Source organism: Trichoderma citrinoviride, assembly GCF_003025115.1.
Source record: "Trichoderma citrinoviride strain TUCIM 6016 unplaced genomic scaffold BBK36scaffold_16, whole genome shotgun sequence".
NCBI classification, from domain to species: Eukaryota; Fungi; Ascomycota; class Sordariomycetes; order Hypocreales; family Hypocreaceae; genus Trichoderma; species Trichoderma citrinoviride.
Genome location: NW_020194724.1, coordinates 4,618 through 18,996, shown reverse-complemented (window position 1 = coordinate 18,996; position 14,379 = coordinate 4,618). Strand labels below are relative to the sequence as shown.

Here is a 14,379-nt window from a genome sequence, read left to right as displayed (position 1 = left end):
GGTGTATTGGAAAAAGGAGGCTTGGATTGATTTACGTCTCGAAAGAAATACACCTCGGGCTTCGATTCCGCCCTGGCAACGGCCTCTCAAAATACTCTGCGTGCCCTGGCTGGCTGCATGGTAGGCAGGAAGTAGATGCGATAGAATAGAATTGACTAGAATTGATTCAAGTCTTGCAAGAACTACACCTTATGTCTCGATCTCGCCCGGGCAACGGCCTCTCAGCATTTTCTGCGTGCTATGGGATAATGAGACTATTGACATCATGAGTTCGTCGTCGGGTTGCTAGAGCAAAACCCCAAGTTGAAGCTAGCCATACCCATGCACGCCCTTGCATGCCAACCCGCACGGGGAGGTTTGTCCCTTGAGCCAAGCATACCAACCCAGCATAGTACAATACAGGGCATTCAGCCATAATTTACGTCTCATAGGGGCGAGAATCGAGATACTCTTTCCAGTCTACTCCATGGTAACTCGGCGTGTTGGTTTCGCCATGATATTACCCTGCCCAGATAAGCTTATAATTTCCAGAGAACTAAGGAGACCAAGAGGCTTTATAATGGTGCAAAAATAACCATAAACTAGACGAAAATATCTCGTTGTGTCAAGGGTAAGTAGGCGTGTTGATACTTGAATAATTTCCGTCTATTTATATTATCCTAACCTTTGAAGTGTGATTTAATTCCAGACCTTCAACTCTGAATCTATGGGTGCAAGTGAGAAGGACTTGTCTTGGATGAATATCCTACACGCCATAAGAGTCAACTTAGTACATAAAGCCAGCATCGCCCTAGTTTATTCTGAACTTTACTACCTGTAACAATAACCCAAACCCAACTTCCAACGCAAGATCCTCCTCTGCATTCATCTTGGCAAACTCAACTGGATCCCAGATGCATAGCACCTTGGTTGCTGTTTTCGCCGCAGCGCTCTGCCTCATCCCTGGCGTCCAGGCCTTTACCGATCCTTGCATCTACCAGAGTTACAAGTGTGGCTTTAATCTACTCAGCGAATATGGTAACTACAACCACTTCCCCCCATGATACCCTTTTCGTTCAAATGAATGCCTGTCTCATATTGTTATACGCTTCTGCTTCACCTATAGGCTACAACATTACCGAGCTCGCCGACGCTGTCGCCAGCACGCCATCTATTCCGCCCCTCCCCGATACTTTGCTTCTCCAGGTCACCTACCGTTGCATCAATATCTACGGAGGGATCGTCGGCAACGCGTACTGCTTTGCGGGCTGTATCGACATGAAAGAGACTCTCTCTAATGACCAGTGCGCCCTGTAAGCTATTGAACCTTTTTCAAGTTCTAATACCGATCGATGCCTTACTTTAATTAAGTGGACATGGTTCTTAGATAGAGACTATTTGATTGTGCAGAGTTTCGAATATTACTCAGGCTGGGATGAATTTAGAACGTCACTTCTATCTAATGTAACTTATGCTGCCTTCCTCTTCGCCTTGAACTTGTTCTGCATGTCATCAATCATGGACAGAATGTGTTTGGTTGATATTATGATCGCTCCAGCCAAGAAGAAACTCCCACGTAGACTCGCGGGCCGTCCCTTTTCTCCGACTTCCACGCGACACATTCATTTATTCCCTATTAGATTGATAGAACTACATGGTCATACCGAACACTCAATACCTATTTTTGATGAGATTAACTAAATAGTAATGAAAGTCTTTCATGTTAGGGGACACTGAGATAAGTGGTTCAGCTACTACTTTTTACCTTCCTTCTCGAGAAATCAGTATATATAAATTTAATTGTAACCGACCTGTAAGAGGGCCTCGATTATTGGGAACTATGTCGCCAGAGATAGGTATTTCTCACTCGCCGCGGCTGTGCTCCTTGAGATAGGAACTCGTCCAAGATGTGTACCTCGTTTGATACAAACAGAGCTCCTATCGTGACTGATAAAGCTCCTGTGATACAGGGAGTACGTTTGTTCCTGATACGGTGTAAGGATGACTACGGAGGTTGAGCGATTAAGAAATATAGAAACGGCCAGAAGGTTTCAGAAATCGCTACTCTCATTAAAAAAGACCCCGTAACATGGGCAAAAAAAGAGTAGTAGCACTATCACAATTCCATGGCTCTAACCCCCCACGTCCTCCTGGGTTGCCATTTCCAAGCCCTAGCCATCGCAGCAACCAGCCCAGTAACCACTCCAGCTTACATAGTACACTGGTCATTGGCGGTGTCGTCACCGATCACAGCACAGCCAACAATGCAGTAAGAGTTGCCGACAATACCGCCGGCTTGATCGACGCAGCGGAAGAGGACCTGGCCGAGTTGGGCATCTGTGATTGTCGGAGCGTCAGGGTTGATAGCATATGCTGGTCTCAAGTCGGTAAGAGCCGTGTATCCTTTATGGCAAGGTTAGCTAATAGCTTAATAGGAATAATAGAGAAGTAGAACATACCATTGGCCAACAGTGTCGAGCCACACACATACTCCTGATAAGTACAGGGCGTAGTGATTTGGGCCTTTGCTACAGACGAAAAGGCAATCAGAGTAACAAGGCCGGCAAGCTGGAGAAGAGCCATTTTTTGTTCGTCGTAGGATAAGATGTCTAGAAGATTGAATAGTGGTTGATAGATTGAGGTCTGTGAGGAAAAGTGTTCAGCTTCTAATGGAATTGTGAGATGTGGTTCAACCAGTATAAATAGTTACTACGATCTATACTGAGAAGTCAACAGTTGCTCTACCGGTGTCCTGAAGATCCTTGGCAGCGGTGTCTCCCAGGAATGAGGCAACGGTGCATAATGTCTTGTCGAGGAATGGAATGATGACGACGGGACAAGGCAACTCACACGCTCGAGACGTTGCAAGAGGCGAGTGCTCAAGATGGTTGAAAACGGCAATACACGGCATGGAATGAGACACATGACAAAAAGGTCTAGGCATACCAATCAAATAGTCAAGTCATAGGTCTGAGATTACTAGTTACTACTACTAATCGGATTCAACTATAGCTTACAGCTACCGCAAGGTAGGAATGCGCAAGGGGTAAGATCTACTTTTGGCAGCTTTGAGGAGTGATTCGCCGTCTTCGAGATCTTGCATGGCTATATGGAAGGCGCGGTAAAAGGGGAAGTTTGCAGGGCAGTGTAGATATTGAGCAGCCGATGGGAACCGGCCAACTCTAATTAGGTGGTTCCAAGACCTCTCCTCTCTCCCCAGGATATCTTTCTGGCCCCTCCGCATTGTCTTGGATGGACCCGACATTCTCTCATTTACAACCAACACAAGGCTGGCCGTTGTGCCCCGTCATTCACTCACGTGCCATGTCCTCTGCAAGCTCGGCCCATGAACATGGGGTTGGGAGATGTCTTGCATTGATCTCCGTTCACCTGGTTGCTACGGTCGCTTGCGAAGATGTCTCATCCTCGCCCTTGCATGTATGAATCCCCACGTGGTCACAGTCTAAGCGAGGCATACACCGCCTTATCAGAGGGTACTATTCTTGACGAAAGCGACTGAGGTGCTCACGGGAGTGCTGGCTAGCATACCATAGGATCTATCTCTCATGCACGCATCACGTCTCGACTCCTCTAGGCGGAAAGGGATGTGCGCGATAGCCGAGACTCGGGCGTTGCCGCCGTAGCGTCATTCCCCTATTCCAAGGGATGAAGTCGGGAGAATGTTGAGCGGTTGAAGAGACTCTTTAGCGTCGAAAGGAGCTTCAGACCCGGCGATCTCCCGAATCGAATATCAGCGATTTCCCGTACCGAATACCAGCGATCGTTATGAGGGGTCAGCTGGCTCAGTGTTTGAGTGCTTCTGGACTCTTCACCGACTTTCTTCAACCTACTCTCCTAGGGAGTTATTGTCAGCTGGAACTACCCGTCACCATACGTCTAGGGCGTCCATAAGGATGACACAGATTGGAGGCTGATCGTCAGACGCCACCCTACGTGGACAAGCGGTGGATCGTCGATCGCTATCCTGCGGGTATGTTTAGTGTAAATATCAATTTTATACATCACTGAAATTGAAATCGACATTAGCGAGAAATACAATGTACCTTGATTAACAGATATGAGAGTGAATGACGTCCAGACGACTGGAAACTCTACTACAGGGTAAGATAATTTCACGATGTATTTGGGCTCAAGAACATCTACTTTGAGCAGGGCGCTATAAGGTGCTTCTACTACTCGGGGTTTGATAACGACGAGGGAACGCTACGAGGCGTGATTATACGTGATGTAGAAGCCTTTCAATTCCCGTTCCTCAGGAGCTTGCGAGTCCAAGCCACGAACCCTTCGTGGCCGGATCAAAGCTGGCGAGCTGCTGGAGGCCTTCACTAACAGCGAACAGAATGAATATGGGCGGGACTTTGCGCCGCAACGACAGAGCGCTATACATAGCTGAGGTAGTTCAAGGTGGTCCAAGGTTACATACAGACAAGCAGTGCCTTGCTTTACCGCAGCTTCTGAAAACCGGTGGCATAGCATGTTACCACAATAATCCTAGAGATCATGGCAGCTGGCCCTGTGGAAGAGCGGACGGTCACTGCGTGCAGCAAAGACATAGAGCTTGAGTGGATGAATCTTTACCCATGCCATCCTACAGCAGACGAGCCGCCTCCCACTATATACATAAACTGGCATATCCGACCGCCGATAGTAGATCATTTACCTGCGCTGTTATGGTCAATAACAACGAGAATCACATCATGGCACAGAGCATCCTTATCATCAACGGGCCAAACCTCAATCTGCTCGGAACGAGAGAGCCTCAGATATACGGCTCAACAACGCTCAACGACGTCGTAACGCAAGCCCAAGCCCAAGAGGCAGAGCTATCCATACGGATCGAAGCCTTCCAGTCCAATCACGAAGGAGCCATTGTAGACAAGATCCAAGCCGCTCGCGGAGCCAAGGACGGAATCATCATCAACCCCGGAGCCTTTACCCATACTAGCGTTGCCATTCGAGATGCTCTTCTTGGCGTGGGCATTCCGTTTGTCGAGGTCCACGTATCGAATGTACATGCACGGGAGCAATGGAGGCGACACAGCTATTTGAGCGACAAGGCGGAGGCGGTCATTTGTGGGTTGGGCGTGTTTGGGTATACAGCTGCAATTGAGTTTGCCGCGAAGCATATGAAGGTCAAGACAGCATCACCTAGACTGTAAAGAAGGGGAGTGGCTGGCCAGCATCAGAACAGTCTTCTATGTCTTTATTACCTCTACTTCAGCTACATTTTCAATGGTCAAGAACGGTTCAGCTTTCTGCTACTGTTGCGATATGGTTCAGTCTTACTAGATGTTTGAAATTCTGGCCTGAATAGGGTATATCAAGACTGGCCTCCTACTCTGTATACTAAGAAAAAAAGCGCCGGATAGCAAAGTTGGGGTGCCAGTTAGCCTCTCCCTAAAGTAGGTCACACGGATGCTCTAGCAGTTGAGAGAATTGCTAGATCCAGACTCAGGTTAAATCGCCTCCCGCCTTAACCGTCTGGATATTTCTTTACCCAGGCGTGGGTGGCGACTCCACAACCCGAGAGAACGTTCTCCACGATCTTTGTTCCGCTTCTGCCTCTTTTACCCCAGATTCCGTCAACATCCCGGTCGAAGTCTGCATGGCCTAGCGACCCCAGTAATTACCGAACTCTTCCCCGTGGGGAAGTCCCCAAAGCCAAACCCATGGCTCAGCGTATCGGCTTATAAGTCGGCCAATGGCCTTTGACAACAACTCGCTTTCGATTCTCGAGCTTCTGAGTCAAGAGGCAACTCTCTCGCAGAGCTCAAAACATCCGGCATCATCACATCATCATGACTATTCTTGCCTTGAAAGAAGACCGGCCTACGCCCAAGGCCGTCTACAACTGGAGAGTCTATGTCTGTGCTGCCACGGCATCCTTTGCAGCATGCATGATAGGATACGACTCTGCCTTCATCGGCACTACTCTCGCTCTCCCCTCCTTTGAGGCCGAGTTCAACTTTGCGCAATACACCACGTCACACCTTACCCTGATCCAGCAAAACATTGTATCCGTCTATCAAGCCGGAGCCTTCTTTGGCAGCTTGGCGGCCTATGTCTCCAGTTACTTCCTCGGACGTAGGAAGTCCCTCATCGCGTTTGCTGCCTGCTTCATGGTTGGGGCTGGCATAATGCTTGGCGCCGATGGCAGTCGTGGCCTCGGCCTGATTATCGGCGGTCGAGTTCTCGCTGGCTTCGGGGTCGGCGGATGCTCCAACATGACTCCCATCTACATCTCCGAGCTTGCTCCGCCGGCTGTGCGTGGACGCCTTGTCGGTCTGTACGAGCTCGGGTGGCAGATTGGCGGACTGGTCGGATTCTGGATCACATACGGCGTGAACACGACAATGGCACCCAGCAGGACGCAGTGGCTCATCCCTTTCGCCGTCCAGCTGATTCCCGGAGGGATGCTGCTGATCGGTGCCGTCTTCATACCAGAGTCACCGCGCTGGCTTTTCTTGAAGGGCAAGCGAGAAGAGGCTTTGAAGGTCCTCTGCTGGATGAGACAACTTGATCGGGGCGACAAGTACATCGTGGAGGAGGTGAGCTTCATTGATGAGGATCTGGAGCGGTACCGCCGAGAAGTCGGGGCTGGTTTCTGGAAGCCGTTCCTGTCTCTGAAGGAGCGTAGGGTCCAGTGGAGGTTCTTGCTCGGAGCTCTTCTCTTTGTTTTCCAAAATGGTAAGCCATCTCTACTTTTTCTGTATCTGATAAAACCACTCACTGATGCTGTTCAGGCTCCGGCATCAACGCAATCAACTACTACAGCCCAACCGTCTTCCGCAGCATCGGCGTCCAAGGAACAAACACAAGCTTCCTCACAACAGGCATCTTTGGCGTGGTCAAAACAGCCTTGACCATTGTCTGGCTGCTCGTGCTCATCGATCACATGGGTCGCCGCAAGCTTCTGATGATTGGTGCCGTTGGAGGCTCCCTCTGCATGTGGTTCATCGGAGCATACATCAAGATCTCCGATCCCGCCTCCAACCAGAGCAACACCAAGCTGTCATCTGGCGGCATCGCAGCCATCTTCTTCTTCTACCTGTGGACGGCATTCTACACGCCGTCATGGAACGGAACGCCCTGGGTCATCAATTCGGAGATGTTTGACCAGAACACACGGTCGCTCGGTCAAGCCAATGCGGCGGCGAACAACTGGCTTTGGAACTTTATCGTTGCGCGATTCACGCAGCAGATGTTTGAGGCGTGGGGGTATGGCGTGTATTTCTTTTTCGCGTCGCTGATGATACTTTCTGTCTTCTTCGTCTTTTTCTGCATTCCTGAGACAAAGGCGTTGCCTCTTGAGGCGATGGATAGGCTCTTCAAGATCAAGCCGACGTGGAAGGCCAACAAGATCTTGCTGGAGGAGCTTCGGGCTGAGAATGAAGAGTTTGGACAGAATACGCAAGGGATTGGGTGGGATACTGAGAAGGAGACCTCGGCTGAGCAGGTAGAATGCGGAACGGCAAAAGCGTAGAATGGGAGCAATAAGGATAGTCACATTCCAGGATATGAAATGTACTACATCGTGGCCGCGTTACTTCTGGAGATTTTGACGAACGCTGTGAAAAGCTGTGAAAAGTGTACCTTGTGTATTGTACATATCATGTTTGAAGAGTTATCTCCGGTGATCAAGGAGATGGGGAGAAGAATCTGAGATTAAGTTGGACCAAGATACGGGGGAAGACCTCTGTCATGGGCGCCGTTCAATTCGTATAGACTGTCACTAAAGCTTTCTCTCGTACCTACACAGTCTCTAAAGCGAAGTTCTCCATTTGCTCATATTTATCTTTATCTACAGCTTCGCTTGTGCTCTAAGTGCTACATTCTCCGCAATAGCAGCCTTCACCTTGTCAGCCGGCAGGGCATCAATTGGTCTCCCAGTCCAGTACGTGTCCTGTTCCAGCCCTTGCCATATCAACGCCTCGGTTCCCAAAATGACAGTCCAGCCCTTACTCTCCGCAAGCATCCCCAAAGCGGTAAACGGCGTAGGATTGTAGCACATCTCCAGCATTGCGCCCTTGTGCTTCTTGTCCAGCAATATCTCTGTAATCTCCCTCGCCAGCTTTTCGCCGCTTGTTCGCGGCGTCAAATCCGGTATACACGCAACAATGGCGCCGGGTCCGTCAGCTTCTATCGCCTGCTCCACCGTAGCAATGTGCAGGAGACCGTCTCCGTAGCCTCGGGACGTGCAGTCTCGGATCACGGCTTCGACCTCGGACGCATCGCGATTTATGAGGTATATTTCTCTGACCTTCATCCACTTTCTCAGGGCATAAATGGCGCTGCGTGCGGCCCCTCCGCCGCCGATGACGAGAGCAGGCCTGTCGTGGTATGTCGATGCTGGATCTTTGACGTTGTACAAGAAAGAGTCGCGGATGCCGATGACATCCGTGTTTGTGCCACACAATATCCGCTGCCCACCATCTCGCTGCTTGAAGAAGACTGTGTTGCAGGCTCCGACATCACGGCATTCGTCCGTCATTTCGTCGAGGTAGGGGAGAATTGCCACCTTGTTGGGCATTGTAACGGATGCACCTGCGGCGAAAAAAAAGGGCATAGTTAGATAGGTGATGAGGTTGTTGACTGAGAGGAAGTTCACATACCGTAGCATGATGGGTGCTGAACCAATTGTAGAAATAGCTGCAGGTCTGATGAATCGAGGCGAAGCTGGGCCCAGCGGAGGTTAAGATGGTCGTAGATGACCTGATGAAGAAAAGGAGACAGAGAGTGGGTGATCTTGTGGCCAAAGAGATAGCAGTGCTTGTCGAGAGATGCACGCTCAATGTCATGATGGGTGGCCTCTGTTGACACTGCCATATTGGGGCGCTTTCAACGATGCTGCAGGGTCGCTGATTCGGTGCCGTCGTCGAGTTAAGCGATGTGGCCGCGCAAGTATCATGATCTTACGGATATGGCGGGTTATAAAAGTGAAGATATGTATGTACAGTAAGGCAAGGTCCACCTTGATGGGGAGCAAGCGGCGAGCTCGATGGCTCACTCAACCACGAAGGGCGGTCGCATGGACGAATGTCCGGGTATTTTCTGAGAGGACTTGTGTTTTCTCTGGGTAATCAATACAGAGCGTGGGGTCATCATACAAACAGCTGCGGTTCTCATGTGGATCGAGAGTTGATGCTTCCCCGCGATCCGGCTAAAGCCTTATCCAGACACAAAACACTCGACGCCTCAACGGCCTGGCACGGTTTTCACGAGACCCCATTTGATGCAGCTTATCTTCTCACTCAAGTGACTTATTGAATCATCATGACGGCTCTCTTGAGCTTCTGGTCACCATGTAGGGACCTCTCGATGCTCCATAGCGCAAGACGATTACTTGTCAGCCGCTTATGAATCGTATCAGAAGTGTCGTATTTCATGAGAGAGGGCTTATGTTTACCCGAAATGTCTGAAGAGCAAGTGATATCACATTTTGGATTGATCAGTGCATGGAAAGTGAGTAATCGAGCTGATATTGTGGGTGGTCCGATGGTGCTTCCCAACATTCGCTACCTAGGTATAAGAGTAGAAGATGGCCAATATCCCTTGTATTGGGTAGAGCGGATGAAGTGCAAATGATAACCCAACCCAACAATCCGCTGAACATATCTGATAACATTATTTTCCCATTCAGACCCCATCTTATTCTGTACAAAATTAGCCGACATGCTCTATAAGCCAAGCATCTGCACCGTCTCCCTGGGGGAGCTCTGCAGGGCACTCCCTAGACCACAAACTTGACATGGCTAGGAAATACGGCTTTCAGGCGATCGAGCTGTTCTTTGAGGACCTCCTCGAAGTAGCAAAGTCAATGGCCGGAGGCGATCCGACGAGCAATCAACTTGCGGCCGCGGCGATAGTCCGCCAGCTGTGTGACGATCGCAAGCTCTCCATACTCTGCTTGCAGCCTTTCATGCACTATGAGGGCCTAGTGGACCGACAACTTCACCAGAAGCGGCTGGAAGATGCCAAATTCTGGGTGCGCTTGGCACATATTCTAGGGACCGATTTGATTCTCCTCCCGAGCAGCTTTCTACCACCCTCAGAAGTATCACCGGACATGGACGTGATTGTCCAGGACATGGTTGAGATTGCGGATGTCGGCCTTGGAGCCTCTCCGGTGATCAGATTTTCTTATGAGGCCCTTTGCTGGGGCACGCGAGTTGATACATGGGAGCGCAGCTGGGAGGTTGTGCAAAGAGTTGACCGATCTAATTTCGGAATCTGTCTTGACACTTTCAACATCGCGGGTCGAATCTACGCAGACCCTTCAGTATCGTCTGGTCAAACAGAGAACTGTGACGAAGCGATTGAAGCCTCTTTGCGTGGCATGATTACCTCTGTCGATCCGAGAAAGCTGTTTTTGGTGCAAATGGCAGACGCAGAGAAACTGGCTCAACCGCTTGACAGCAGCCATCCATTCTACAACTCGGAGCAGCCTGCTCGGATGAGTTGGTCTCGGAATGCCAGGCTGTTTTACGGGGAGTCTCATCTCGGCAGTTATCTACCCGTCAAGAGGATCCTGGACGTCATCATCCGCGACATTGGGTATCAGGGCTGGCTGAGCTTCGAGGTTTTCAATAGGGCGCTGTTGGAGCGTGACGAACGGATACCGGAAATGATGGCAAGGAGAGCGGCACAGTCATGGAAGCTGATGGAGCGAGATCTGGGGCTCGAACATTCAAGCATGGGTTATAAGGCTCAAGCTCTTCTGTAGATATGTTCGTAAACCAGAACAGCAGTCAGTCCTTTTGTATCTACATCCATCTTTTTACGTACTATAGCAAGCAATTGAGATCACAATATCTATTCACCATATCTATGCGATCCCGCGTGGGAGACTTAAATAGAATCAAGGACGACTCCGCGATAGAAAATTTGGATTCTTTGCAGGATAAATGCTATGCAATACCAGAGTCCACATGAAACATCTCCTCCAGCGTACAACCAGGGGCGAATCCAAGATTCATCATAAACTGGGGATCTATGCCAATACTTTCCGCATAGTCAATATTGCCAAGCTCCTCTAATATAGCATCATAATCAACCACGTCAGCATGGGACTCCGCGGCTTGTGAATCACGGCCAGCTGGCTGTATCGCAGCCCCTGAAACTGGCGAGAACAGCAACTCAAGAGCTGGTGGAAGCTGCGCGGGAGAAGGTTTATGCTGGCCCGTCGGGTACAGATGATTGCTGGAGGGCATGTCCATATCCGCTGGGAGAAATCCATATCCCTGGCTAAACGATCCTGCTGAAGATTCTTGGCAGTCTTGATCCATTGGATCATGCCGTCTCAAGAGCTCTAAGTCAACGCTTCTTTGCCAGGAGCTGTTATTTGCCGTTGAAGTCTCGGGCGATATGCTCGTTGTACTTTTAGCCGTCTCATCTTGCAGCCACACAGCCTTGATTGTGTTTAATGCTGAATTCCACCTCTTCGTTTCGGATGTCCGCATTTCACCCATTGCCCCCTTTTGCTGCACAAGTAAAAAGAGCGCAACGGTAATGGGCGGTGTGCCGCAAGCCCCGAAATTCGCGATGCTGGACTCGACCACCTCCAAGAAGTTGGATATGAGTGAAGAGCGCTGGCCTGGGACAAGCTCGACGGTCGTAGCCAGGAACATAGCCTGAACAAGGAAAGCTGATGGTAACATTGGTGTTGCCTCTCCGGCGATGACAGAGTTGCAGAAGCCAAATTGCGGATCCAACGATGAGACGAGATCTCCGACGGTAACAGCCTTGACGGAAAAGCCTTTTCGAAGCTTCCCCGCGGCGTGGGAGCTCAATATTTGAGCAAATCGATTCAGCTGATCTAGAGCGCCGAGGGAATGTGCAGCTTGGGGGCAGGGGGGTTCAGGGTTTGACAGGAGCTTTCCAAAGCCGTATGCCGGGCAGAAGGAATCCAGACCATTCTGCCTCTCGAATATTCGAAGACTCTCAATATCCGACAAGTGGGACGGCTGTCCAATGCAAATCGATGTCAGCGCTTCGACAACGTTGCAAGCAGCAGCCAGTCTCTCTAGGGTTGATTTTTGCAACTCGCTGTGCGTTTGCGATGCCTTGCTGGACCGCATATATGAAATGAGTCGCGCCGCTTTTCCAGCTATTACGGAGGCGCCCAGTACGTTTTCGCGACCAACAAGGATAATTGCGTGAAGGAGAAGTGCCTGAATGCCCGATATATCGAGTTGGTCCTCCTCTTGTGGAACCAAGCTGCGTGCCACTGCCAGGATCTCAGCTGGCGACGTGATTTCATCATTCATGCTAGGGGCTGAAGAGTGTGCGTCTTGTAAGGCCGCAACGGCCAGGGCTGACCATAGAATAGCAAGGCTAGAGGGAGTGATATCCTTCCCACTCGTATAACCATAGACAGTCGGGGACAAGGAGTCGCATGTAGCTGCGCTGGCAAGAATGTAGTCCCGGTCGAGTATAGGAAACCAGCAGTGAGTATACGCGAAATATATGTCGAGGAGATGTCGATAATTTGAAGGCAGCCTCAGCGCCCGACCTTGGACTCGCCCGGACTCTTTCGACGAGGAGCACGAGTCAAGGTTTGCCGTAGTGTTTGTATGAACTTCCCCTAACCGCTGTCTCGTCTCGTTGATCGATTCCTCCATGGTATCGGCGTCCGAATCCGTGTTTCCAGCAACAGATGAGTCTGCTCTTTGCGAACCGCCTTGGCAGAGCAACGTCTCAATTTCCTGATGGACTCGACAGTTGCTCCATTGCTTCTGCAACCTGCTCGAAGATCCGCCTTTGCCCACAAGGACGCTCAAGCCATCTTTTCCACCATCCTTGACGAGCAGTTGATACAAAGCTTCCTCGCAGTCAGGAACACTTTCCAGTAGCCAAGCCAGCGACAACTCAATGGCTCTCAGATATCCGCTCTGGATGCCCCTCTTCTTTGATGTTGGAGTATATGAACAGGATCGGTTTTGAGACACGCAGCGGCCACACCGTGGGCGGTCGCCGTCGCACTTCTCCCGAGCTGTTCTGCAGGCGTCACAAGCCAGAGATACTCGTCGTCGCTTGGCCTCCGATGTGGCTCGGTCGGACCTCCTAGCAGACTCCGGGTCGCCGGGTGATCTCTTTCGGGGCGGCATGTTGGTCGATCATGTCTCACCGAAATCGTGATGGCTGCTTAGGTTCGAGTTGTAGGTTGGACAGTCTGAAGTTGCCTTACCAGCATCGCACGCCCCGACGCCAGCCGTCAAGTCCGAATGAAGTCCGCAAGTCTGGAGGTTGAGAAGCTTAGATTTGCCTTCACGATAGTCATTCAGCCGACTTTCTGGTTTCCCGAGTCAAGCAGCTTCAATCATCCTCAACGCTATTGGCCAAGGCGTCCAGCTGGGGAAAACCTGGGGTAAAGCTGGAGACGTAGCTTGAGCTCTAAGTGGGTGGCAATAAAGCCCGGGTAAATGCTTATCCCCCCTCTCTACTGCTACGAAAGGGCGGCCAGAACGCTGCTAGCAGACATCGTCGCCGTTGGTCTTACTCCCAAGAGATCTTATCTTCATGTTGAACACGTTCTGAGGCAAAGACATCCGCCAGAATATTGACAGAATGAGGCATCATGGCTGGCGTCAAAAGACCGTTGGCTACCATGACGGGCGCCACTGAAGAACCACTCACCGTCGGTCGTCGATTGAAGTATTGTACCCTGACAAGCGTGTCGTCAGAACCAGAGAACATCTCAAGGACACCCACGCCGCCAAATCCGTTTGCCAGAGCCAGAATACCAGACTTCAGCTCCGATGCCTCTCTCGTTCTAGTCGGCCTCCGCGGATCCGGGAAATCGACGTTGGCCATCATGGCCGCATCCGCTCTGAAGAAGAGCATCATCAACGTTGAGGCGGCATTTCAATCAAGTACTGGTTCATCAAGCTCAAGCTTCAGACAAAGCAACGGAAACGTCGAGTGCCAACGAAGGCAGGCCGCCGTACTCCAAGAGGTCCTTGAGCAGAATCCGACAGGATGCATCATCGTTTGTCCATGGATGGAGAGGAAAGTCCAAAGCCTCCTAAGACAGTTTGCAGCGACCAATCCAGTTGTCCACGTCCTTCGAGATATCGGTGCCATCCAAGGCCACCTGAAGATCAAGGATTGGTCAAAGGCTCATAACTTGATGCAGATGAGCAACTTGTTCTATCGCAGCTGCACCAATCTAGAGTTTTTCAACGTCTCCGAGGTCCGAGAAACCTCCTTTGAAGGAAATGAGGCCGATCATCAAGGGCTCACAGCAAACGCTCCCTATCTCGCCCTCAAGCCGGCGGAGAGACATTTCCTGAAGTTCCTGTCTCTCGTGTATCCCGCTGGTACCATCCCATTCTTCGAATCTGCCTTTCCTCTCGCCAGCATTGCGCCCGAGCATAGGCA

General features: G+C 50.6%; 8 protein-coding genes across 8 annotated transcripts in view; 5 read left to right on the top strand and 3 right to left on the bottom strand.

Moving 5' to 3' along the window:
• Positions 1 to 893: 893 nt before the first annotated feature.
• Positions 894 to 1,296, top strand: BBK36DRAFT_1162782 (hypothetical protein; the record flags this gene model as incomplete). Its single annotated transcript, XM_024894475.1, has 2 exons — positions 894 to 1,017; positions 1,106 to 1,296. The coding sequence occupies 2 exons, from the start codon at positions 894 to 896 to the stop codon at positions 1,294 to 1,296; spliced, it is 315 nt and encodes a 104-aa protein (XP_024745842.1).
• An 892-nt stretch (positions 1,297 to 2,188) lies between these two features.
• On the bottom strand, positions 2,189 to 2,562 carry BBK36DRAFT_1144537 (hypothetical protein; the record flags this gene model as incomplete). Its single annotated transcript, XM_024893685.1, has 2 exons — positions 2,189 to 2,382; positions 2,439 to 2,562. The coding sequence occupies 2 exons, from the start codon at positions 2,560 to 2,562 to the stop codon at positions 2,189 to 2,191; spliced, it is 318 nt and encodes a 105-aa protein (XP_024745841.1).
• Positions 2,563 to 4,697: 2,135 nt separating this feature from the next.
• On the top strand, positions 4,698 to 5,159 carry BBK36DRAFT_1128595 (Dehydroquinase; the record flags this gene model as incomplete). Its single annotated transcript, XM_024891636.1, has 1 exon — positions 4,698 to 5,159. One exon carries the CDS (start codon positions 4,698 to 4,700, stop codon positions 5,157 to 5,159), a length of 462 nt encoding a protein of 153 aa, XP_024745840.1.
• Positions 5,160 to 5,798: 639 nt separating this feature from the next.
• BBK36DRAFT_1162779 (quinate permease) lies at positions 5,799 to 7,483 on the top strand (the record flags this gene model as incomplete). Its single annotated transcript, XM_024894474.1, has 2 exons — positions 5,799 to 6,687; positions 6,744 to 7,483. The coding sequence occupies 2 exons, from the start codon at positions 5,799 to 5,801 to the stop codon at positions 7,481 to 7,483; spliced, it is 1,629 nt and encodes a 542-aa protein (XP_024745839.1).
• Positions 7,484 to 7,801: 318 nt separating this feature from the next.
• Positions 7,802 to 8,826, bottom strand: BBK36DRAFT_1128962 (NAD(P)-binding protein; the record flags this gene model as incomplete). The annotated part of the gene is made up of 2 exons (XM_024891691.1): positions 7,802 to 8,544; positions 8,613 to 8,826. The coding sequence occupies 2 exons, from the start codon at positions 8,824 to 8,826 to the stop codon at positions 7,802 to 7,804; spliced, it is 957 nt and encodes a 318-aa protein (XP_024745838.1).
• A 922-nt stretch (positions 8,827 to 9,748) lies between these two features.
• On the top strand, positions 9,749 to 10,723 carry BBK36DRAFT_1162777 (xylose isomerase-like protein; the record flags this gene model as incomplete). The annotated part of the gene is made up of 1 exon (XM_024894473.1): positions 9,749 to 10,723. One exon carries the CDS (start codon positions 9,749 to 9,751, stop codon positions 10,721 to 10,723), a length of 975 nt encoding a protein of 324 aa, XP_024745837.1.
• A 180-nt stretch (positions 10,724 to 10,903) lies between these two features.
• On the bottom strand, positions 10,904 to 13,287 carry BBK36DRAFT_1184270 (hypothetical protein). The gene is made up of 2 exons (XM_024896394.1): positions 11,378 to 13,287; positions 10,904 to 11,113 (listed from the first exon to the last, which is right to left on the bottom strand). Exons 1-2 carry the CDS (start codon positions 13,104 to 13,106, stop codon positions 10,908 to 10,910), a joined length of 1,935 nt encoding a protein of 644 aa, XP_024745836.1. The 5' UTR covers positions 13,107 to 13,287; the 3' UTR covers positions 10,904 to 10,907.
• Positions 13,288 to 13,576: 289 nt separating this feature from the next.
• The window catches only part of BBK36DRAFT_1162776 (NAD(P)-binding protein), a gene marked incomplete at both ends in the record, with an annotated part of 2,575 nt that continues 1,772 nt past the window's right edge, over positions 13,577 to 14,379 (top strand). The window contains one exon of the mRNA XM_024894472.1: positions 13,577 to 14,318. Coding sequence (XP_024745835.1) covers positions 13,577 to 14,318 — 742 coding nt within the window. The remainder of the gene's footprint in view (positions 14,319 to 14,379) is intronic.

Coding starts and splice junctions, on each gene's coding strand:
- BBK36DRAFT_1184270 (XM_024896394.1), bottom strand. CDS start 13,106: ATGCCGCCCCGAAAGAGATCACCCGGCGACCCGGAGTCTGCTAGGAGG. Junction 11,114..11,377: donor GCAAGATGAGACGGCTAAAA/GTACAACGAGCA, acceptor CGCCAGTTTCAG/GGGCTGCGATACAGCCAGCT.